The sequence below is a fragment of the Cibotium barometz genome, chromosome 66 (assembly GCF_041138505.1).
Source record: "Cibotium barometz isolate CiBa-2024 chromosome 66, ASM4113850v1, whole genome shotgun sequence".
NCBI lineage: Eukaryota > Viridiplantae > Streptophyta > Polypodiopsida > Cyatheales > Cibotiaceae > Cibotium > Cibotium barometz.
This window is the reverse complement of record NC_141111.1, coordinates 6,948,141-6,974,290: the sequence shown is the minus strand read 5'-3', so window position 1 is coordinate 6,974,290 and position 26,150 is coordinate 6,948,141. Positions and strand designations below refer to the sequence as shown.

The following is a 26,150-nucleotide window of genomic DNA, read 5'->3' as shown; positions in this document are numbered from 1 at the left end:
CCGCTGCTTGGTCGACTTCGTCAGGGCCTGCTATGGGCTATGAGATGGAGCAGGGCAGTCAGGCCATCAGATTTATTAGGGGCCAGCCTCGCCTGGTTCCGGCACCGGATTTCTCGTCCGACAGCTGGACACAGGAGAGGGATTTACGATGGGAGCTCCTCAGCAGCCTCACCATCTGGTTCACCTGGAGGGCCCGGTGCTTCACGGCCTTTGAGGGGAGATTAGAGCCACCAGCAGAGACTGTTCGGGGGATTTGGCAGGAGTTGATCCACACCCTGCGAGGACAGTACGACCGCATCCGGGGAGACTCGGATGAGGCGATTTTACGACGCCAGGCCTTTCATACCACTTGGCGCTGCGGCCCGTTCTATACCCTACACACGGGATCCCCCCGTTGGCACTACAGGCCACCTGTTTGGCTCTTCCCCCCCCCCATTGTATGATTTAGCCGCTCAGTCCTTTAGACTGATGCTTGTATTTTGCAGCACCTAGGGAGAGTCTCCCGGGCTGCCATGATGTATTCACTGCTCTTCTCTCTGTTAGGAGCAGGAGAGATCTCTTTTGTAGCCCTACGGGCGTTTTTTTTACATAACTAATGAAAGGATCTTTTCTCGGAAAAAAAAAAAAAACTTTCTGACCATTATCTTTCCACTTTTTCTCACAGAATGAAACATAGTCTATTCTGGTTGCAAAATTTCTTCTTGCTTTTCCACCTCTGGTGGATGTTCCAATACAGGCTCCTTTGAGGGTAGTCTTATATATGGTGTCAATAAACTGACATGGAAGGCATAAAGTATACTCCAATGATCTAGAATGTCCAATTGGTAACATACATGGTATCTTGAAAAAGGTCCATATACCATCATTCCCATATCCTGACTATAATCCAAAGATAAAATCCATAGCAATATTCTCCCATAGAACATTCAATGGGTGCAATAATCCTGCTAGCTTTTGTAGATCAAACTTGACCTTCTGACAAACCAAACATTCTTGAACATATAGCTCAATGTCCTTTTGCATGCTAGGCCAACAGAAGTAGCTCTGGATGCCTCTATGCCCCATGTAGGGTGGATGTAACCGCTCCCTATAGGAGGCCTGACAAATCGGAAGATAAAATACACATATTTTAGATCACTTAAATAATTTAAACAATGGACAATACTTGCAACATTAAAACTGAAAATGATAAAGAACACTTGACACCATCACTGGGGCCAGAAAGGACCGCTCCCCCCTCAATACTTTTCGATTTCTTGGAGTATTTATATGTACAAGTGTTCACGGGCCCTAGGCTAGATTTCTCCATAACAAGGAGTGAGTACAACTGGTAAACAATAAGATGTTGTCGATGAAGAATCAGTTATTGGAGTAGACCAAGTTACAGGTAATCTCCCACCTCACTGGTCTTCCGAGACTGTGTACCAACAGACATGCTCGTACTAATACCTAGCAAGGTGAAACACTGCGGAGGGAGCAATACTTGGTGCTCCCGAATCAGCTTTGTTCCCAGTTTTTCTCATATCCGAGATGACCTTCACTGGCTCCTCATAAATGTGAGGGCGTGGTCAGGGTAATCATTGGGAAAATTCACCATCCCGGTGGCCTTACTTAATGAAGGCAACAAGATGTGATATTTTTACCTGACAAGACTTGTACAAACAACATTTAATTTTAATAATTACTGAATCTGAAAATACAAAGATAAATACCTGACAAATATTCAAATTCAATTCTCAGGAGAGAAGCTCATCCCCTTTTTATTGCACTCCCAAACTCTAGGTAGGTCCTGGCAACAGTAGATGCTAGACTAGCTGGTACAACTGTGGGTACAATTGGGTACTCCAACATCAGGTATATTAGCTGTTGCAGTCGGGTACAGTCAAGTACAAGCTAGTACAGTAGGTAGTCAAGTATAGGTTAGTACAACAAGTACAACCGGGTACAGTCAGGTACAACAGGTACAATTAGGTACAGGTTGGTACAACAGGTACAGTCGGGTACATGGTGCTGGACAGGCGAGTACAAGCTGGTAGACAGAGGCGGGTATAGGCAGGCGGGTCCAGCTTCTAGGCGAGTACTTTACATCAATTACTCTCCCACCAACCATCCGTGTGTGGGGAAAAGTAATTTCTTCATGCAATACTTGTTACATTATTATCATTAAACTTTAATAATGTTGGACACCCACATTAGAACAAATGTCCAGCCAATGTTTAAATGTGTTGAACACCCAACCTTATAAAAATTAAGGTTGACATTACTTAACGGATTTTACATTTGAAAAGGCCAAAAAAGGTAATACTTACCACCTATTCACACGCCACACCAACTCATTAGCAAACAACACACCCACGGTACAATGGGGGCGGACATGACATAACAGGCAAACATGCAAAAGCAAGTCATGCGAAAACAAGTTTATGCGTGGAAACATAAATACATGTGCACATGTAATGGACGAAATCTCCCTTTCATGAAACTTGTACAAGGATTTCTTGTCGGGCACAAAACTGGCGAGACAGAAATGTGAAGTCCTGGTTTTTGTCACCAACCTGGACATTTCCCAGTCTGAAAGGGGTCTGGTGGACTCCAGGATGTTTAAATATTTGGAAAGTACAAGCTTTGGGAATGGGGGATTATGCTAGAATACAAAGGACCACACTTCTAAAATTTAGGAGAGTTGCTATTTTGGCCCGGCTCCGATGGAAATTCTGTTCGCGTCATTATATCTGGAATTGAGGAGATACCAAGAGTTGGCAAAGTGCCTATGACAGAATGTCTACCAGTTGGGATATTTTTAGAGATAAAGTTTATGGAAGGACCCATCTCTTAGATTGGGACATGTGGCAAGAAAGTGGACCAAAGTGAGACAAGTGGCCTGACACTTGTTAGAAAGTGGATCAAAGTGAGACAAGTGGCCTCACACTTGTCACTTCAGCTATTTTGTGGCTCTCCACTTGTCATCGTAGCCTTCTCTTGCCATTTTAGCTCATGGGAGGCCCAAATCTATAAATTGGAGCCCTCTCTCTTCATTAATAGAGGCTCTCTTGCTGCACACTAGCCTCTACCAGCGTTGAAGGCTGCCCTAATGATGGCTACTCTCTTTCTCTCTCTCTTGAAGGCTGCCCATGAAGAATACCGGCTGTTGGGGACTGTTTTGGAGGCTTCCATCGCGAAGAAATATTGAAGGCAAGGGAATTTAATCATTTATTATGATTTCTAGCCATTGTACTTGTTGCACCAGCATTTGTACTTGCTGTACTTGCTATACCAGCCACCGTACTGGTTGTACTAGCCTTTGCACCTGTTGTACCAGCCACCGTACCGGCTGTACCAGCCATTGTACCTACTGTACTAGTCATTGTACCTGCTGTACCAGCATTTGTACTTACTGTACCTGTTGTACCAGCCACCGTACCGGCTGTACCAGCCACTGTACCTGCTATACCGGCTGAATGGAGAGTTGTACTTGCTATATCCTTTCTATTGCATAAAGACCCGTGGTTTTTGGGGAAGAATCAGTACCCACAGGGAGGTATATGGATTATATTGTTGGCTCAGCATTTCTACAGCCTATGTTCCGGCTTGGTTGCCTCGTGGTGGAAGCGGAGGCTTTCTTCTATCAATAAGGAAGAGAAAAGATCTCAAGTGGGGACCACACTTACCATCATTGCTGTTAAGCATGGCCAACCACTTCATAGCTTATGAAGCAAGAGCATGAGCAGTAGATAGCTTGTTGATGTAAGGATTTATGAATTCAGAGAATTTTATCGTGGAAGTGTAAAGTTGGCTTTATGTGCACACGTTTAGCACTCTTTCCATATGGATATTGTGGATTATATTATCAAGCTTACAGGCAAGCTATATGGAGATATATCTCAAGATATCTTAAGGATATGGTGACGAGATATTTCTTTTGGCTTCATGACTAACCTGGCAAAGAAAAGCTAACTTGTATAGCTATGCAACGAGAAAGGTGTTGTTGTTTGCCTTGAGATGGTTTCAGGGAAACATTGTTTATGGCTCCCTTTATTGGGATGGATTATATCTATGGAGATTTCTTTCTTGGACGAGATTTATATAGATATTGGGCTTCACAAGCAATTTCTATGGACGAATCTGTCCGAGTTTATAGAGAAGAAATCTTTGGATATCTCATGGATATGATGCTTTTATGGATAAAGTCCACCTCTACTCCAAGGTGTGTGGTTAGCACAAAGTATGTGGTAAGAGTTATGGTATACAAGGATTATGGTATACAGGTCTATGGATTCTTCGACTTCTTTTCTAGGGATTTGGATCCATCCTCAGGTTTATGGATTATGTTTATGACTCCCTTTACTGGGATGGATTATTCCTTTTGGCTCCCTTTATTTGGGATGCATTGGACTTATGAAACTCATGATTCACATACCCTGTGTAGTGTTCTCTTGTCCTACGTGCTCTCTTGAAGATTGTTTCTACCATGTGAGGGTGGAACAATAGAGAGCAGATGGAAGGGAACATGGGCACTTCAAAGGGTAGTGACAAGCACAACATACCCTGTGTAGTGTTCTCTTGTCCTACGTGCTCTCTTGAAGATTGTTTCTACCATGTGTGGGTGGAACAATAGAGAGCAGATGGAAGGGAACATGGGCACTTCAAAGGGTAGTGACAAGCACAACATACCTTGTGTAGTGTTCTCTTGTCCTACGTGCTCTCTTGAAGATTGTTTCTACCATGTGTGGGTGGAACAATAGAGAGCAGATGGAAGGGAACATGGGCACTTGAGAGGGTAGTGTGAGTTGGTGGCCGAAATGCCTACAAACTATTGGTGGCCGAAATGCCTATAAACTATGTGTACCAGAAATGCTTATGGAACACCAGGTTATCTATGCCTGCGAGTGATTGTTTTATCTTGTTACTTAGCCCACCTCTCATCCAAGGTGTGTGGTCAGAGTACCAACACAGAGTGCAAGTGGTAAAGTGGACATGACGGGACTTATGTCTATGTCAAGGGTCATGTGGACCGATGTCTTGTTGGCAGGAGACTTATTTTGTCTCGCCCATTTACTTGGGACATGGATTATGATATCTGGACTTATGGGACTGTTTTGTCTCGCCCATTTACTTGGGACATGGATTATGATATCAGGACTTATGGGACTGTTTTGTCTCGCCCATTTACTTGGGACATGGATTAGGATATCTGGACTTATGGGACTGATTTGTCTCGCCCATTTATCTTGGGACATGATTATGATATCTGAACTTATGGGACTGTTTTTGTCTCGCCCATTTATCTTGGGACATGATTTTGATATTGGTATTATGGAGACTTATTTAGTCTCGCCCATTTCTTTGGGACATGGATTCTTCAGTTATATTGGATTTTTGAGACTCTCGCCTCGCCCAATCGATGGGACATGATTATATCTTGAATATATGGCTTGAAGCTTAAAGTTGCGGACAACTTTTAAGAAGTTGGGGAGGATGTCACCAGCCTGGACATTTCCCAGTCTGAAAGGGGTCTGGTGGACTCTAGGATTTTTAAATATTTGGAAAGTACAAGCTTTGGGAATGGGTGATTATCCTAGAATACAAAGGACCACACTCCTAAAATTTAGAAGAGTTGCTATTTTTGGCCCGACTCCGATGGAAATTCTGTTCGCGTCATTATATCTGGAATTGAGGAGATACCAAGAGTTGGCAAAGTGCCTATGATAGAATGTCTACGAGTTGAGATATTTTTAGAGAAAGTTTATGGAAGGACGCATCTCTTAGATTGGGACATGTGGCAAGAAAGTGGACCAAAGTGAGACAAGTGGCCTGACACTTGTTAGAAAGTGGATCAAAGTGAGACAAGTGGCCTCACACTTGTCACTTCAGCTATTTTGTGGCTCTCCACTTGTCATCGTAGCCTTCTCTTGCCATTTTAGCTCATGGGAGGCCCAAATCTATAAATTGGAGCCCTCTCTCTTCATTAATAGAGGCTCTCTTGCTGCACACTAGCCTCTACCAGCGTTGAAGGCTGCCCTAATGATGGCTACTCTCTTTCTCTCTCTCTTGAAGGCTGCCCATGAAGAATACCGGCTGTTGGGGATTGTTTTGGAGGCTTCCATCGCGAAGAAATACTGAAGGCAAGGGAATTTAATCATTTATTATGATTTCTAGCCATTGTACTTGTTGCACCAACATGCCACCGTACCGGCTGTGCCAGCCTCTGTACCTGCTGTACCAGCCACCGCACCGACTGTACTAGCCACTGTACTTGCTGTACTAGTCATTGCACCTATTGTACCAGCATTTGTACTTGCTATACTTGCTATACCAGCCATCGTACCGACCGTACCAACCATTGTACCTGCTGTACCAACCACTGTACTTGCTGTACCAGCCATTGTACCTGTTGTACCGGCTGAATGGAGAGTTGTACTTGCTGTACCCTTTCTATTGCATGAAGACCCGTGGTTTTTGGGGAAGAATCAGTACCCACACGGAGGTATATCGATTATATTGTTGGCTCGGCTACAGCCTATGTTCCGGCTTGGTTGCCTCGTGTTGGGCTGTGTTATGGCATTTGTATTTGAATAATCCGGCATCTCCCGTGGGGAGAGTAAGGCCCTCAAAGCTTGTATATGATATTATTCTCCTTGGGTAATAAAATACTCCAAGGGGGGGGAGGGGGGGTCGGCCCATTCCGGCCTTTATGCGGTGTCACACGTGCAAGCTCCATTTTCAGCATTTGTGGATGTTTTGTCCAGCTTTATGTTTTATGCAAAGTGATGATGGATATGTGTTAAGGATGTGGCCATGTTTAAGTGTTTTAACATGCATTGATGGTATCAACAAGTGTGTAAAAGGCCCTAGTCCCCCCCGGCACCCGCCGCGAGTTACAGTTTTCCTATGGAGTGACAGTCCCATAGGCAAAACATAAGTCCTGGCACGAGTCTTCCTATGGAGTGACAATCCCATAGACAAGGTCGGCACAAATATCAGTCCTACCATGGAGTGATAGTCCCATGGATAAGACGCAATCCTGGTCGTGCACGGGTGGTAGCAAACAGGTTCCCGTCCATATGGCACAATACTGGTCTCACACGGGTGGCACAAAACTGGTTCCCGTCCATGTGACACCAAATGACTGACCCTTTTACATGGGGTACTATTGTGGCCACATGTGAACATGGTACAAATCTGGCCGCTCTATGGAGTGACAGTCCCATAGAGGTGGCTCCATAAATGGAGATGGACCAAATGGTGACAGTGGAGCATGGCATTCTTCCATCACTTTTGGTCTCAAACCCTCTTGTCTCCCATAAAAAGGTTTGCATCATAAGAAAACTCTCTTTGATGATATAAGAAATCACCAAATCTTCTTTCTGTAGTTTATTCCAAATATCTTTGAAATCCTCTCCAGTATGCGCTGGTCTGCTGCCTCAAAGATCTGGCGTAGGGAATGTGGCTCTCTGAATAAAATGGGATATCTCTCTCTGATGGCTGTATATGCTCTGCATCTGCATACATAATGCTCCTCGCTCTCCACCTCCTCTCTGCACAATCTGCACACCCTCTCCTCTCGGGGGATCCGTGCTGCGCTGCCAGTCTCAAGCTCCAATCAGTGTGATGAGACTCTAAGCTGACCAATAACCACTCGGGAGCCGTGTGGTAAAAAGCCCTCCATGTATCTAGGTCTCTCTATAAATCCATCATCAGTGATACTCATAATGAAGTGATCTCTGTAGTATAGCATCTTCGGTGGAAGAGGCTGTGTAGGCGATATCCATGTCTCTCATGTATAGAGCTGCCATAGGTCCTGTCTCAATACTCTGTTCCTCTCACTATGAGAGAGATGGATATGTGGTGCATCCCTGTCATACTGGAATGGTGGTAGATGATCCATGTCTAGGCCATGCTGTGAGAACCAATGTGTTACCTGTGCATACCATGATCCTCTGTCTCCTGCCTCAGCCAGCTGTCTAGATGCCTCAAAAGCTCTGTATGACAATCTGTCCTGTGGCATCTCTCTGAATCTGTCTAGCAGGCATATAGTCTGGAATATGGCCTCTACCATCATAGGGGGCGCAACAAACTCTGCTCATGAGGTACTGATGGTTTGCTGCGTATCATGCGTGCCATCATGAGGGCCTGTGGTCTCTCTATCTGTGTCCACCAATGGGTAGCAAGGCCTGGCGCCCATACCGCTGCTCCATACATCAATGTCGGTGTGACTAATGTGTCAAATAGCCACCCTTCGTCCGCCGAGGCTCCTGAAAATGCGCCTGGTGGCACTGTCTCTCTAGCATAGCCAATGCTGCATATCCCCGTGTCAATCTAGCTCTGGCTGCTGAACCCATGGTGAAGCGTGTGGCTGCTGCAGAGAAGGTAACCCCTAGAATGTCAGCTGACTCCTGCCCTGTCTCGATGTATGAAAGACCATAACCTTGGTTTTCCCAAGGTTCACAGTAAGACCCCTCTGTGTGCAGAAATCATCGAGTGCATGTAGATGCTACTGTAGACCAACTGGAGACTCACACACTAATACAATATCATCAGCATAAAGCATAATATGTACTGAGGTACCTACTAAATCAACCCCATCTCCGCCTCCCCGTGTAATGAAGTCAACCACCTCATCAATGTATAACCCAAATAGCATGGGGGAAAGTGGGCATCCTTGCTTCACACCAATGGTGCTAGCAATAGTCTCGGAGATACCTCCTGGACATCTGACTTGCCCAAAAACCTGCTCATATAATGCATAGATGCCCCATGCCATATCTGCTGGTATGCCAAGAGACTGCAGGCGCTGAAAGAGCCTCTCTCGTGGTACTGTGTCAAATGCCTTGCGGAAATCCACAAAGCAGCAATAGAGCTTTATCTTCCTCACTCTGGCCTGATCAATCATACATCTCAAAGTGAATACATGGTCAGTGGTAGAGAAAGCTCTCCTGAAGCCTGCCTGCCCTGATGAGCGTAAACCTGCTCGCTCAGCATAAAGCTAAGCTCTTGCTCCAACACTGCACCATAGAGTTTGCCAGCACGTGGCCAACCATAACCGTCCTGTAGTTGCTCGGATCGAGCATATCCCGTGTTTTGTGAATCAGCACAATGGTGTGCATCGTCCACTCCACAGGCAAACCCTCTGCTAGTGCCCTGTTAAACATGTGTGCAAGAAAAGGAGCCAAAGAATCTACTGCATATATGAGATGCTCACCCTGCAGGCCCGTATGGTCGGTGGCCCGTCCATGCTGTAGGCCGCGGATAGCTTCCTGTACCATCGAGTGGGTAAAGAAGCTAGCTGTGGTAGGTCGAGGCTCATGTGGCTGAGGTATAGGTGGCTGCTGTGGGGCGTGGTATAGGCCCTCTGCATATGTGTGCCATGTCTGTGGGTCTGCAATAGGTGTCGGTGTCCGGGGCTCTTTGAAGTGCCGCCATGAGACAGGGCTATCTCTACTGATGAAGAAATGAAAGATCTCTAGCTCCTGTATCTCTGTGAAGGTCCGCCTTTTGCGGCGAGTAAGTCTCCTCATCTCTCTCCTCGATTCCTGCTCTGTGATGGCTCCCAAGGCTCTTTGTATGCGGAGCCGTGAGTATAGGGCTCTGCACTCGTCATCATACCATCTGTTCTGGGGCAGTCCCAGATCTCGCAGGCTCTCCTGAGTGTACACGATGTGGGAAGCTCTGTAATGCAGCCGTGTGTAGGAGTGATGCCAGCTGAGCTGTAATGGTATCCATAGGTGCCAGGGGATCCATGAGTAGGAGCCCATCCTCTACTCTGCCAGTGTATATGTTTGCCATGTCATGTGTAAAGTAGATGGTAGTGTGTGGCGTCGGTATGTGGGGGGCTGGTGATACTGGTGATCCGGCTAGTGAAAATGCCAAGTATGTATGATCTGCTCCAATAGGACGAGGTGGAATGGAGAATGAGGTGACAAGCTGTGATGCCTCCAAAGATCCCATAATGTAGTCTACCACCGTGCCTCCGGTCCGTGTATGACCCCCATGTGGGAAGCATGTCATCCCTCGTGATCTCGGCCACTGTAGCATCCCGTTATAAATAACGAGACGATGCATGGCTCCCAACTCTAGTAAGTGGTCCCCATAATGTCCTCCGTCTGGTCCAGTGTCCTCTGATGCCCAACTAGCCCCTATCTCCTCTGGATCCACAGGGTGGAGGATCTCCATGTCATCATAGTCATACACCTCACAGTGTCTTCTTTGTGTGTGGGCATTGAAGTCGCCCGTAAGAAATACTTCCCCTAGTGTAGAACAATGCATAATCTCCTCTGACAGACAAGTGTATGGCGAGGCTCCTGTCTCCTCCTCCTCTGGCATGTCCTCTATAATGACATAGGATGATCCTGATGGAGAAAAGTAACATAGAGCTATGTATATAACCCTGTCCTGGGAGAGCTGTAAGTTGATCCACATGTATCTGGTCTCTGGATCCTCTGCTACCACTCTCAGTCTCCCCTGTAGCTCCCGTCTGAATAGAACTGCTACTCCCCCCGACCCTCTCGAGGTACCCTGGCATGTGGTCCTCCTGTATGCTGACTCCCACTGGAATCCCTCTACTCGAGGTAGCCCTCTCTCTGGGCTCTGATGTGTCTCTGTCAAAAGTATGATGTCTCTCCCCACCATAACATGCTCCAGTCGTCCAAGCTGCACCCATAGTGAACCATTACAGTTCCATACTGCCATGTGTATCTCTGTCAGTGGCCTGGTCTGTGTTCCATAGGCGCCAAACCGCTAATCCATGGGTGGGCCATCAAGGATGACCCGACCATCTCGACAGAAGGCCTTCTTGCCTTCTCTCCTCGCGTGTAAGACTCGTGGCATGCAAGTTCTCCTATGCTCAAGCTGCGTGAGATCATCATCCAAGAAAATAGGAGCTCCCTCTAAACCCCGTAGTATGACCCTCTTCCTCATGAAGGTAACCCTCTCCGTCTCTCCTGCAAACTGTAGGATGAGGGCTCGCTTGCGTGTTGAGTCTTTCCCGGCTCTCCATGCTTTGGTGAAGGGGAGAGGGTGCTCTTCCTTGTAGCCGAGCTTCATGCATAGAAGCTGTCCATCTTTCTCGAAAGTGGAGTCGGGTGGGCAGAGGGAGTGGGGCGTCTGGCCAAGAGAGAGAGTGGGAGAAAGAGAGAGGAGAGCTCAAGCCTTATAGGCGGCTCCAAGCATGGTGCGGGTCACGGGTGACAGCAGGCCACAGTGTCAACGGTAGCAAACGGGCGCAGCCACCAACGGGAGCAAACGGGTAGAAGCAACGGCAAAAACGGCGGGAAAAAAAGCAAAAAAAAAAAGGCGAAAAAACCAGCGAAAAAAAATGGCGAGAAAAAACGTCCCGGCCGTTCGTTCGAGACGCGTCCCCGACAAGGCAACGCCGTTCCGCTGTTCCCAGGACGTCGTCCCCTGGTGACGCAGATGCCCGAGATGTCCCGACCGTCTCCAATCTGTGTTGGAGGGCCACTGCGTTTCGGGATGGCATTTCCGCGTCCCGGCTCTCTGTCTCCTCCGTCCCCTGTGACTATGATCCAAGCGTCCGAGGTGGCAATATGTGGCCCAAGTGAAGCCTCTTGGGAAAGGGCAATTCACCTGTAAATGCAATTATTTCCCTCATCAATGGGATGGAGGCCCACTACGCATTCGGGCACACATGTTGGGCTTGGTTGGCCATGGTGTGGGTGTTGGGTTTTACGCTGTGTATGCACCCAGAGGAGTGCTAGTGATCATCAGTAGATTACTGGGGCACTTTTTACTTCAGTTAGTGGAGGTTTTTTCCCCCAGTTTAGCTCAGTTTCACTTATATGCAGTTTATAGGTGTTTTGGTCCACCCGGCACATTTTATGGCCGGACATGTGAACACATATCTTTAGGGTCACTATTATGTGGCTATTGTACTTCACTTTTCATCAAGCATTATACTGAAGTCGTGTTCTCCCTCTTTGTTGTTCTCCACGCTTGTTTGCAGCATCTCCAAACCCTAACCCTAACACCTTCATTGCCTTCATTTGGTATCAGAGCTCTGAAGGCTTGCCCTTGCCCTGCCCGTACTTGGTATCACTACCTTTCATATTGCACTTCTCCGTACATGTTATCGCCTGTTTCCATCAACTAAAGGTACAATCGCACAGCTCCGTACAGTGTACCTGCACCAGTCCGTACAAACCTGCGCAGGACAGTACTGCTCCGTTCATCTGTGCTTTCGTACAAGTGAGCGCCGCCTTTAGTACCCGTACTGTACCTGCATACAGTCGACAGCAGCTGACGTGTACCTGCTCGCCCAGCACCGTACAGCACTGCCTGCTCCGTACACAGACAGCGCTTCTGTACACACCTGCGCAGACAAGCCGTACAGCTGTCAGTACAGGCGACCAGCAGTATTTGGTGTTCTGTACCTGTTCACTACCTGCTTCGGAACTGTATCTGCTCGCCCTGCTTCTGTACCTACTTCCGTGCAGCACCGCGACTGTAGCTGCTGTGTACCTGCACAGTACAGTCGACTCTACTACTGCTCAGCACAGTAGTGGTAAGCATTACATATTTGAATATTGGGCACTTTTATTTTCTCTGTGAAAATCTACAGGCAAATACAGGCAGACTTTCTAGCAAAGAACTATACAGTTTTTTTGCACAGTTTGGGTGCAGCAAATTTGGGCATTTTTGGGGCATTTTGGCATTGTGTACGCCATTTGCTGCTCTACTCAGTCATTGGTGCATTGAGCTGCACATTCAGAGGATTGAGAGTGCAGGCATATTTGGGTGAACTGTATTCAGTGGAGTACAGTTATTTTCAGGGTTTTTGCTATTGGGTTTTTTGATAAACAGGTACAACATTGTGCGTAGGCATAATGGCAAATCAACAGCAAAGTCGTATTTGTCTAAGGAAGACAAATTGGATGGCACGAACTACTCCTTGTGGAGTTTTATGCTGAAAAATGTGCTTGTGGCAAAAGGTCTTTGGGATTTTGTTAGTGGTGATGAACCACGTCCAGGTCCATTGGCTCCAGAGACTCCTCCCCAAGGGGGTGCTCGTGGACGAGGACAACAGGTACAGGCTCCAGGACAGCCATTGCCTGTTCAAAGAACAAATGCTCAAAAGACATGGGATGCCAGGGATGCACAAGCTTTGTCACTCATTGCATTGTCAGTACAGAGGTCCATTATACCTCATATTCGTTCAGCTGGCTCTTCACAGAATGCATGGTTGACTTTGGAGCAGATGTATGCTGCTCGTAATGAGGCTAGGATCTCATTTTTGAAAAGAGAGCTGGAAAATCAAAAAATGAATGAAGGAGATGATATGTCTAGCCACTTAAACAAGCTGTAGGATTTGAGAGAGCAACTCATCAATGTGGATGAGATTATTCCTGAGACACAGCTTGTGTCCACCATCTTGCACTCTTTGCCAAGATCTTACTTGGCTTTTCATACCTCTTTGAACCTCAGCATGAGGAATGCTGTTGAACCCCTCAAGTATCAGAAACTTGTTGCTCTCTTACTACAAGAGGAGCAAATGAGGAAGAATATGAATATGAACACAAATGCTGAACAAGCATTTACTACAGGTCAAAAGGGGAAAGGAAAAACTCAGCCAAAGAGTTCAAATCAAAATTCAGGTGATGGTGGTTCTTCACAGGATACCAAGAAAGGTGATGGACAGCCCAAGAAGAAGGGCAAATGTCATTACTGTAAGAAGCCAGGTCACTACATCACGGAATGTAGGAAGAGGATTGCCAAAGAGAAGGCAAAGGAAGCTGGGATGTCTGTTAATGATGCTTCTAAAGCTCCTCCAGAGACTGCTTCTTTTGTTGAGGACAGGGATTACTGTTTTTATACATGCAGCTATGATGCCTCTTGGTCTTCACAGGCACTCAGTATGACAGAGCATGCATGTACTTGGTATTTTGATAGTGGTGCCTCAAAACATATCACATCTCGCAGGGATTTGTTTAGTCATGTTGGCCCTGCCCCTGTTGGCAAAACTGTTCAGTGTGCCAACAATGCTTCATATCCAGTTCGTGGCATTGGGGAGATTCAGCTCACAGCCATTGATGGCTCCATTCTCCGCCTTACAGATGCCTTATATGTACCAGGGATAAAGAAGAATTTGTTGTCCATTTCTTCTTTAGCACATTGTGGTATGCAAGTCCACTTTGATGATGATAAATGCATGGTCAGAGACAAAGCTAATGCCTTGACCTTGATGCTTACTGGTACATTATGTCATGGACTTTATCAGTTGGATGCATTTCAGCCAGTGGATCAGTCTGCTTATAATGCATTCACTCTTACTCCAGCTATGGTTGATGCGGAGTTATGGCATGCTCGCATGGGGCATGTAAATTTTGGTAGTCTTATGCTTATGCAGCGACATAACATGCTTACAGATCTACCTCTCATGGAGAAGCCTCCAGATCACATTTGTGAAGGATGTATTTTGGGAAAAATGCATAGGTTTTCCTTCCCACGTGATCAGGCTCTAAGAGCAACTGCAAAGTTGCAGCTTATACACAGTGATCTTTGTGGTCCCATGCAGACGAAGTCATTAGGTGGTTGCTTCTATTTTGCAACATTTATTGATGACTTCTCTCGTATATGCTGGGTCTATCCTTTGACACAGAAATCACAGGTATATGATGCATTTTTGGCCTTTGTAGCACTTGCTGAGACAGAGTCAGGATGCAAGGTCAAGACTCTCCGTTCTGACCGAGGGGGGGAATATATCACATATGCTGAATTCCTTTCTTGGGAGTAGAGGTATAAAACATCAGTATACTATTCCTTACACTCCACAGCAGAATGGGGTTGCAGAAAGGAAGAATCGGCCACTCATGGAGATGGCCAGATGTATGCTAAAGGCAAAAGGGCTACCACATATCTTTTGGGTGGAAGCTGTCATGTGTGCTTGTCATATTTTGAATCGATGTCCCACAAAGGCATTGGTTTCTATTACTCCTTTTGAGGCTTGGCATGGCCGCAAGCCTTCTGTATCGCATTTTCGTATCTTTGGGTGTCTTGCATATGCACACATACCCAAAGAGTTGAGGAGGAAGCTGGATGATAAAGCCACAAAATGCATTTTTGTTGGGTATAGCCGTGAGAGCAAGGGCTACAGGTTGTATGACCCACTATCCAGGAAGATATTCACTAGTCGGGATGTGATTTTTGATGAAAAATCAGAAATATCCATGGCTGGTTATGAGGCAAAAAAGGCTGAAAATGATGTGTTTGAAGGTCTACTACCTATGGAATTTCATTCCACAGTTGGTGATCCAACTAATGAGGGTACAGGACAGCCAGCAAATGATGTAGGTGGTGCAGAAATTCAGCAGCAAAATGAGCCAGAAGCTGAACCAAATATGGGACAGCAGGCACCACAGGTCAGACACATACCTAGATGGTATTTGAGGACATTACAGGACAGCCATTTAGAGGGTCCTCTTGCTGGTCGTACTCGTAGGGAGACAAGGACCAATGAGCATGCACACATCATGGATTTGAATCTGGTTATGGCAGCCAGTTTACAGGATGATGATGAGCCTGATTCATTTGTGGATGCACGAGATAATGTGCATTGGAACAAAGCCATGCAGGATGAGCTTGATTCTATTAAAAGGAATCAAACATGGGATTTGGTTGATCTGCCCAAAGGCAAGAAAGCAATTGGTACTAAATGGGTCTATAAGTTGAAAAGACATGCAGATGGATCCATTGACAGGTACAAAGCCCGTCTAGTTGCAAAGGGCTATGCACAGAAGAAGGGCATTGATTATGAGGAGACATTTGCTCCTACATCCTGTATGTCGACACTTAGGTGTGTCATTGCATTGGCTGCACATCGTGGTTGGGTTGTTCACCAGTTGGACATAAAGACTGCATTCCTACATGGGGACCTCGAGGAGGAAGTTTATGTATTTCAGCCCATGGGTTTTGCAGAACATGGTCATGAGGGGAAGGTATGCAGGCTGAAAAAGGCCTTGTATGGTTTGAAACAAGCTCCACGAGCTTGGTATGCAAAAATAGATGCTTTTCTACTCACTCAGGGATTTGTGAACAGTCCATCAGAAGCCACTCTGTATGTAAAGAAAGAAGAGACAGATCTGCTGGTCATCAGTCTTTATGTGGATGATCTCTTGCTCATGGGATCAAATGATGACAAAATTGCAGCTTTTAAAGAGATACTGCAACAGACATTTGACATGTCTGAATTGGGGCTTGTACATTACTATTTGGGCATACAGTTTGTGCAGGATAACAGAGGCATTGGGTTGTTGCAATCACGTTATGTTGCTAAACTTCTGGAGAAGTTTAAATTTCAGGATTGCAAGCCTATTAGTACTCCTATGGAGCCTGGGATGAAACTGTCACTACAAGATGACAGTGTTTCCTTTGATGCCACTACATATGCTGAGGCTGTTGGGTGCCTCATTTACTTGTGTAATATAAGGCCAGATATCGAGTATGCAGTCTCTCAGTTGAGCAGATTCCTGCACAGCCCGCGGTTGTCACATTGGCAAGCTGTGAAGCGTGTATTCCGTTATTTGCAGGGTACCTTGTCTCTTGGATTGCTTTATCCTGAGGGGGGTGACATGCAGTTATACGCTTACAGTGATTCAGATTGGGCTGGTGATTTTGATACCAGACATTCCACTAGTGGAAATTGTTTCTTTCTTGGCTCTTCATGCATTTCTTGGCTAAGCAAGAAACAGACCACAGTGGCCACTTCGTCTTGTGAGGCAGAGTACAGAGCAGCCTACACTACTACTGTTGAGTGTGTTTGGCTGCGTCGTCTCATGACTGATATGGATATTTCAGTGGAGGAGCCTACACCTATCTATACTGATAGTCAGAGTGCCATTGCTGTGGCCAGGAATCCTGTGTTTCATGCTCGCACGAAACACATTGAGATTCACTATCATTTTGTTCGGGAGAGACTCCAGGCAGGCGATATCAGTCTGATCTACTGTCCTACAGATCAGAATGTGGCAGACATCTTCACCAAGGCATTACCACGTCCAAAATTTGAAGCATTCTGCAGTGCTTTGAATTTGTTTCCTTTTGGTGGATGATGTACAGTGATCACATATCACTCCAGGGGGGTTTGTTGGGTTTTACGCTGTGTATGCACCCAGAGGAGTGCTAGTGATCATCAGTAGATTACTGGGGCACTTTTTACTTCAGTTAGTGGAGGTTTTTTCCCCAGTTTAGCTCAGTTTCACTTATATGCAGTTTATAGGTGTTTTGGTCCACCCGGCACATTTTATGGCCGGACATGTGAACACATATCTTTAGGGTCACTATTATGTGGCTATTGTACTTCACTTTTCATCAAGCATTATACTGAAGTCGTGTTCTCCCTCTCTGTTGTTCTCCACGCTTGTTTGCAGCATCTCCAAACCCTAATCCTAACACCTTCATTGCCTTCAGTGGGGCCTCACGCAAATGTATCAGAAGAGGTTAAAGATGTGTACACTCAGTGTGCAGGGTCCTCATCAATGGACACACAGGGAAGTACACAAGTCAGCAGTAGTGCAAATGTTGGGTCATCATGTAAGAAGAGAAAGATGTCTAAAGGGAAGGGAGATTTGGCAAATGCATGGAATGTATAAGCATGAAAGCAAGCAACCATTGCAGTGCACAGATTCTTTTATGTAGAGGACATTTTCCATTGGAAAGTGACGAGTCCTTACTTTTTGGGGGATGGTGAAGGCAATTGGACATGCCGGTCCTTATGTGCCTCCATCTTACCATTGCTTGTACACCATTGAGTTAGTGGATGAGGTCAAATGCATTGATCATGAGATCATGGGTGTGCGCGAGAAATGGAAAAAATATGGATGCACCATTGTTTTTGATGGATGGTCAGTCACTAGGCGCAGGCCTATTATAAATTTTCTTGCATGCTCCATTCATGGCATTGTATTCTTGAAATCTATGGACACATTTGGGGAGTTCAAGTCTAGGGAGCTTTTTCCAGCATTTAAAGCAAATTATCATTGAGGTTGGCCCAACAAATGTTGTGTAGGTATGCATGGATAACGCATCTAATTGCGTTGGGGCTGGGGAATTGGTTGAACAGGAGTGGCCGACCATTTTCTACACTAGATGTGCATGCCATTGCTTGGACCTCTTGTTTGAGGACATAGGTAAAATTTCTTGGGTCTCGAAAGTGCTATACCAAGTAACTCAAGTTGTCACATTTGTCACTAGGAAGTCCACAGTGTTGGCATTGTTTAGAAAACTCAGCGAGGACTTGGTGAAGCCTTCCGCAACTCGGTTTGCATAGTTTTTTATTATGCTGGTTACTCTCTTGGAGGAGAGATGTATGCAAGGTGTGCACAAGTTGATGACTGATGATAAATTTGTAAAAATGAAGGCATCAAAGACCCCTCAGGCAATTGAGGTGTCAGACATTGTGTTCTTTGCATCTTTTGGCAAGAGGCAAGAACCATTGTCAAGATATGCGCTCCCATTTTGAAGATTCTCCGCTTGCCTGATAGGGAAGGAGCCACCATGGGCCTCATGTATGAGCTTACAGATCGTATGGTAGAGCAAGTGCAAAACATGCAAGGCATTGAGACCAGTAAGATGAAAGAGATCGAAGAGCTATGCATTGGTAGATGAGAAATGATCCACACACCATTGCATGCTGTGGGCTATATCTTGCACCCTGTGTATGGAAAGGAAAAGAGCAAGATAGTGACTCAGAGGTGCATGATGGATGGATGACATTGTTGGAGAAATACACTAAGGGTGATTTGGCCTTGCATGGAGATCTCAGCGATGAGCTGGATGAGTATAAGCGAGAAAGCGGCACATTTGCTCGTCCCATTGCAAAAGATGAGAAAAGAATGCAAGAGGGTGTGAAATGGTGGGAGACATTTGGGGCTTGCACACCCAAATTACAAGCTCTTGCACTTAGGGTGCTTTCTCAAGGCACATGTGCCTCCCCATGTGAAAGAAATTGGAGCACATTTTCTCTCATTCATACAGAGAGAAGAAACAAGCTTTTCTCCCTTCTCATACGGAGAAGCTTGTTTTCATACACAAACTTGAGGCTCATCTCCAAGATCAAAGAAAGAGGCTATGAGAGAACGGAGATCACATTGGAAATGCTTAACAAAGAAAAAGATGAGGAGCGCTTGATTGCCTTGCAAGATTTGCAAGAGGCTATTGCAGAGACAGGTGAGGCTTTGGAGCCTCTTTCGATTGCTCCACCCTCTACAGATGGCCAGCCATCCTCTAGCCATGTTGAGACATCATGCTCAGTTGCTACTGAGGCTTATGAGTTTGATGATGATGATGATGATTAGGAGGAGTTTGCAGATGAGGATGAGGAGCCCATTGATCATGCTGAGGATAAGGGGAGCTTTGATGAGGCTTAGGGCTACTCTTCCACTCTCTACTTATGTTTTGTCCACTTCCTACTTATGTTTTTCCTCACGAGTCACTGCTCAGGAGTTAGTCTATAGGTTTTGCGGCTTGCCCACTAAGCAGTTAGCACTCCATCATCCATGTTTTTGCTCGCTTCCACTCATGTTTTATTTAGTTTCTTGAGGGTTGGACCTCCTCATGTTTGTCCCTAGCCTACAGGTGACAGATTTTGGCATTTGCCCACTCCACGCTCCCTACTTATGTAACATGCTACATCATTGATCATACATGTAATATAAAGTCCGGAGTTTGTATTCTGGCTCTACATCATTTATGTTTTTTCTAATCCCAAAATCTCTGCAGTTTCAAGTTTCTTTGGTTTTTTATGTCATATGTAGCATGTTTTTCCTTAAATTTAGGGTGTTGTATGGTATTCGACATATGGAATTTTTTGGGGGTCTGAACCATACTTTTTCCATACTTCTAGACCCGTATGCGTTTTCCGTATGGAAAAACTATGACCTGGAGTGATGTAGAACCATACACATATAAATGGGAGCCACGGTCTCCTTGAAAATACCGGCTCCTTCGACGGGGAGGCATCAGAAGAAGTTGTAGTCAACTGGCTGCCCCAGCACCGCCCGGGGGGGGGGGGGGGGGGGGTCGGGCCCGCCAAAGGCTCTCAAGGGTTATAGGGCCTCGCGGGAATCTGGATGCCTGGAGCGGAATCGTGATGAGGCAATGGTCTCTAGAAAGGGGGGCCGGTGGTGGCTTCCTTGGCCCCGGAAGAGGGGGAGGAGGGGGGGTCACTCTCAGTGGGGGGCTGCCTAGATAAATGCTGGTAACTGTTCTCTGACAAAACTGTATCCTTATATGGCCTGCCAGCTTGGCGGCACCGCTCTGCTTTGGAAGTTTGACAGTGGTTCCGCCTCTGGCAAGTGGTCTACTACTCTCTTGCACCAGGGTCTCCCTAGGCAGGAAAGAAAGGTATTCCTTCATGAGACTAGGAAGCAAACTGTCACGGGAAAGCCCGAGACACTAGTCAGAGGGTCTGTGCTGTACGCAGTGCGATGGGGCTCAGCTGCATGACTCTGTCCACTGTTGGAGGTGAATCAAACTCAACCTCGTAGTATCCATGCCCCAAGGGATGAATATCAGTGATCTTTCCAGGCTCGCTAAGAAGGTTTCCTGCCTACAAAACAGGTCCCTGAGCTGTCCACGTGCCGGCGGCTACCCACAATCTTAGCCCGCGACTGAGGTTGCCGTCCCTTGCCTTTCTTTCTCAGAAGCAGACCTCCATCTCCTTGCTTCAACAGTCGCATCTCTAGAGCGGTCTGCGATGATGGAGCGGCTGCCATGGAGTCCTCTTGGAGATTCGAAGACCAGAAGTTGCCGACACTTGCCTAAGGGATAAATTGCCTGAAAGCTGCAAGCACTTGTCCAGGGAGAGGATGAAGAGGGGTTTTTTTTGTGTGTGTGTGTGTGTGTGTGTGTGTTGGGGGGGAGGGGAGGATTAGGTTGGAGAGGCGGAGGCGCTGAATGAATGGGGGAATGGAAGTAGGGCGGCTCACGGTCTGGAGAAGAAAGAGGTGAAGGGGATGGCGAGGAGGCAGACAGGAGGACAAGACGGCACAAAGGAAGGAGGCGGCGGAGGGGGGAAGCTCAGGTGGGAGGCACCACAGGGGGGGAGGGCAGTGGGGTGGGGGTGGGGGGGTGTTGCTGCGCACAGAGGGTGGAAGGTGACGGCGAAGGGGGCCAGGTACAGGTGCACACATGGGGGAGCTCAAAAGCGAAAGTATGTCCAGCCTCGTGTTGCATAGATAAATCAAGCATCCAACATCCTGGCGATATAATGTCTGATCAAAAGGCTCTCCAAAATCCTGAATGCTTAGCTTGGCTTTTGTCTCAAGTAGTGTAGCCATAGGCTTACAATCCTCAAGACTAAACCTTTTCAACAGTCTCTGTATATACTTTGATTGCATCATGACAATCCCATCATAATGCTGTAAAAACTGAATGTATGCTTGTGTCTGTGTTTCCACTGCTCTCTTACTAGTTCTTGCACAAACAAGAGTATTGTCAGTGTGCTTGTGTTTGTGTTTCCTCTGTTCTCTTGCAAGTTCTTGTGCAAACGGCAGTAGTCCCCAGGATATAATTGAACAGGTGGGAACTGCAAAGTGAACACAAGATGGCTGAAAAGGCAGCAGGCAGCCCTAGCACAAGCTTGGGCACCTATGGGCACCCATGTGGGGCTAGGCAGGAGCATGAAGAATAGAATTATAGAGTGAAGGGCATGAATGTGCACGTTTCACCTGCAAGTGGCTGGTCCAATACTAGGGGCTGAGTATACTCCTTCCCCCCATTTCTTAAACATGAGTCACAGTGCCATAGTTTCCATCCGATTCATGATCAAGAGTGTTTCATGCCATAACAAAATGCTTCAAAACTGACAGTGCTAGTGCCAAGTTATGTAAGTAAAAGAGTTGGAACTTGGGACTAGGCTCACATAAAATTTTATGCCTCGTGTCTATAAGGTCTTACAGGTTTGGTTTCGAGTATTGGACAAACGGCTGTACCACAAATGGATGCGCAGATTGCAGAAAATCTGGTTCGGAACTGGCAAGCTATCAAATCTCACGCACTTGGTCAAGATCATGCTGTTGAAAAGCTTTCTAAGGTGCACTTTTATTCCATTCAGAATTACCTGATTTTGGCGTTCATGCTTTTGAAAGTGCAAGAACTGCATGTTTGATCTCACTTTGGTGTGACTGCTTTTGAAGGTGTTGGATGGACAAATGTTGCAGAGCTGGAGTGAACGTGCAAGAGACGTGCATAAAAATGGGTGGTACTGGCAGTACAAACTAACCAATCTGAACGTAGACAGTGTGACCATAAGCACAGATGGGAAAAAAGCTATGGTAGAAGCAACATTGTGGGAGGCGGCAAGCTTGTATGATGAGAAAAGAGGTGAAGTTACAGATTCTTACCACAGCTCGTACACCACCCGATATGAGCTTGCAGTCATTGATGGTGAGTGGAAAATAACTTCTGGAGCTGTTCTGCGTTCTTGAGAACTCCTTACTACATGCAACAGGTCTTGAAGCTTCATCATAGCGGCAATCCACCTGAAAACGATAGGGCCCTGCATTTTGTTAGCCTTTCAGCTATAGAGTCATAATGAACATTGGAAAAGTGCAAAAGTAATGGAATAAGCTGATAGATTTTCAAGTCAAGCCAAGGGGTTTTTTTGTAGCAGTCAGCAACTGCAGCATAGCTTTTGCCTACTCAATAATCAATCTTTTAGCAGGTTTCCTTTTTCTCTTTCTGCAGATTGTTGTATTTATGGCTACATTCATTCAAAATATGTATCGTTTAAGGAAGAGCCAGGTGCAAACCTCATTGTTTTGTAAATAGGAGCAGCAATGCCAATGCTTAAACACTTGTACAAGTTAGAAGATGGGAGTAACTTAGCAAAGCAAGCATCAATCCAAGCAAAGACTGTAGGACACAAACATCAAACTAAGGACTCTTGGTGTTTGCCTCAGTGATTTGGTCCGTCAGCACAGCAAGGGTGCTGTCTTTTAGTGTACTTCAGACTTCCTAATCAACCAGGGCTCTTGTAGATAAGAGACTCTGTCAGTGTATCAATTGAAATGGCATACCTGAACAATTAAGGGTTGGAATATGTGCACTAATGATGGAGTGCTTACTTACATTGTGGCACTCACATAGAACGTCATTGATATGCAAAGAACATTTATTGATGAAGCACTATAGTGATTAGAGATGCTTGGTGATGTATTTACTATAGACGTGCAGAAATCGAGATTAATGCGACCACAAACAAAGAAAATGACAACATGACTCTACCCACGTCTTCATCACAAATTTATTCAATCCCAAGCAACAGAATCTCCACGGCAATCATACAAAGGGCCATACACTCAAGCGGGTGTTCACATGCTTGTTAAGCAACTTGTCCTCTGTTATCTCCATGCAAACACACGTGGTGCTCTCGAATTTCCCTGAGGGCTCACAAATGGAGATGCCCCACACATTCCAACACCCCCTCTCATCTCCATGGTTGTGAAGATGTAGATATGGCGATGATGCTCCTTCTTGAGAACTCTCCAACCAGTAATCCTAGAGAATCTCTCCATGCATGCATCCATGTTAACGTGCCGCTCCAAACCTTCCAATGAGATACCAACATACTCTAGGAGTCACACGTCATCAGTGCTAACATGAACAACTCTTGTCCTTTGAATATCGTTACCATGTGGACTTCCACCGAGGACAACCCCCATTTTGATTAGCTTGGGGAGCTACCTTTGACCAATCCAGAGACCACCTCATTCTGAGCATGCACTCCTAGCTTGCTAGTCAAGAACTTGAGCAAATACTAAGAAATCTCATCCCCCTCTCACTTCCATCTTTCCCCTTTGGCCTAAAGAGAAGTGGAAGCTATCACCAAGACTAGGATATAGACTTGTCAACAAGTACCATGCCAACAATACGCCACTTTCCACTGCTTCACCCGTTGGCGATATGTGGCGGATATAATCGCGCGTTTCTTGGATCTTTTTCAGACGCAATCCTTGCCAAATTTTATGATCATTTACAGGATTTATAATCGATCGATTTAACTCTTAAATCATTGATTCCTTGGATAGACCAACTCCACTCTTTGATCGTGAACAATTCTTGTTTTAGAATGGAAACAATTCTTGGTTCCATAAGCGATCTTACTTCAGCAATCTAACTCCAACGATTCCACTTTTTGGTTGATTCCACTTTTTGATGATTCCATTTTGTTGGATCCCTTGATTCCACTTTTTGAAGCAATTTCAAAAGTTGGATTGTTCAATGATCCTACCATGGTGATCCTTTTCCGGTGATCCTACCTCGGCGATTCCACGTATGTGACCGTTTGATTCTAATTTTTAGGAGCATCTGATTCTACCTTTTGGGACCATTTGATTCATCTTTCTTGGATTGCTTGACTCTACTTTCTTGGATCATCCGTTGATTCCACCTTCAAGGATCATGTAATTCTATTAGCAAATTTTTAAGAAGATTGTAGATCGTTTTATTAGCGCCAAGTTGATTCTAGTTCAAGCTTACTTTTTGCATCTTTCCTTCTCAAATTCACCAACAATTAGGTATGGCCAACAACTCTACAAATGATTTGTTTGGTATTATTTCCAAAGAGGATAAATTAGATTGGTCAAATTACTTCTTATGGAGTCTTATGGTAAAAAATATCCTTGTTATAAAGGGCTTATTGGATTATGTTAGTGGTGACATGTTAGTAGGTGAGATGACCTCCATCTTGGCACAATTGATCTTACTAGTCCTCAAAAGGGCGAGGGCAAATAGACCCAACATCAAGTTCCTTAAATTATTTTTGACCAAAGAAGATGGGATTCACATGATGGTCAAGCTTTGGCATCGATTGCCTTATCAGTTAAAAGATCTATTGTTTCGCACATTCACTCTTATAAAACATCCATGCTTCCTTGGAACACTCTAGAAACTATATATAATGCTAAAAATGATACAAAGATTACATTTCTCATAAGGTAATTTGATAATAAAAATATGCAATGATTACTTTTCTTAGAAGGTAACTTGATAATGAAAATATGTAAGAAAACAGATCCATGAATAAACATTTAATAAAATTACACGAGAGAGAAACTTCTCAATATTGGTGAAGTCATTCCTAAAAAGAATATGATTAACATCATCCTTAAATCTTTGCCTAAATCTTATATGGGTTTTAATACTTCTCTCCATCTTTCATTAAGAGGCAGTGCAGTGTCTCTTATTTATCACTTATTGTTTGTGGGAGAAAGAATGTTTCTGAGAGTTCTAGCAGTGATTAGGCTCTAGCAGCCTAAGGATAAGAGAAAGAAATTTAAGTAGAAGACCAATTCCAAAAAAAACTTTTGAGGATAAGGGTGATTTCGAACAGCCAAAGAATCAGTATTGCAAAAAGCTTGGCCATGCAATTGAAAATTACTTTAAACTTCAAAATAAGGAAAAGAAGAAAATGGAATCCAACAAGGGTTTTGCAGTTGTGCTTCTGACAATCAGATTTCCAAGAAAGAGGACTCTGCATATTATTATCCATGAAGACTTCTCATTAATGGCTATTTGTAGTTATATCCATTTTTAAGATGCATCTCTGAGTGCAATTGTCTCTGACAATTGGTTTCTTGATAGTGGTGCTTTTAAGCGCACAACCTCTCAATGAAGTTTGACCAAATATATGGAGACTGAACAAAGTGGTCACACTGTTACATGTCTGTGCTAATAATGTCTCTTACCCCATAAAGGGTATTGGTGAGATAGTTCTCACATTACAAGTGGTAAGAATATTTGTCTTCAAAATGTAGTTTTTGCTCTAGGAATTCAAAAGAATATGCCTTTTTTGCCCATTATAGTAAGGGAGGATCTTAATGTTGAATTTGTAAATGATAAATACATTATCCGTGACAAAGAACCTGACAAACAGATTGTGCTTACTGTATCGTTAACCACCAATGGTTTGTACAAATTGGACATGTATGACAAGTGTGATGGTGGCAGACACTTCTAATACAATGAAAGATTCCCAACTGTGGCATGCTAGGTTTGGCCATACTTCTATTGGTGGTTTGATGCACAGTAACATGGGATATTGGAGGATCTTCCTCAACTTGATCCACTAGATATGTTTGTGAAGGATATATCCTTGCAAACTTTCTCGCCAAGCAACATGGGATATAAGAGGATCTTCTTCA

The 26,150-nt window shown here is 45.1% G+C and overlaps 1 protein-coding gene and 1 pseudogene across 2 annotated transcripts in view; both read left to right on the top strand.

The window, feature by feature from the left end:
• LOC147602706 (protein ACCUMULATION AND REPLICATION OF CHLOROPLASTS 6, chloroplastic-like) overlaps positions 1 to 22,742 on the top strand; it is a 54,918-nt gene extending 32,176 nt beyond the window's left edge. Inside the window, exons 5-6 of one of the 2 annotated variants that reach the window (XM_086797583.1) lie at positions 21,906 to 22,039; positions 22,143 to 22,742. In XM_086797583.1, coding sequence (XP_086653709.1) covers positions 21,906 to 22,039; positions 22,143 to 22,433 — 425 coding nt within the window. In that variant the 3' untranslated portion in view covers positions 22,434 to 22,742. Of the gene's footprint in view, positions 1 to 21,896; positions 22,040 to 22,142 lie in introns of both variants that reach the window. The other variant, XM_086797582.1, reaches the window with a different exon arrangement.
• On the top strand, positions 18,474 to 19,509 carry LOC147602707 (uncharacterized; annotated as a pseudogene).
• Positions 22,743 to 26,150: the final 3,408 nt, after the last annotated feature.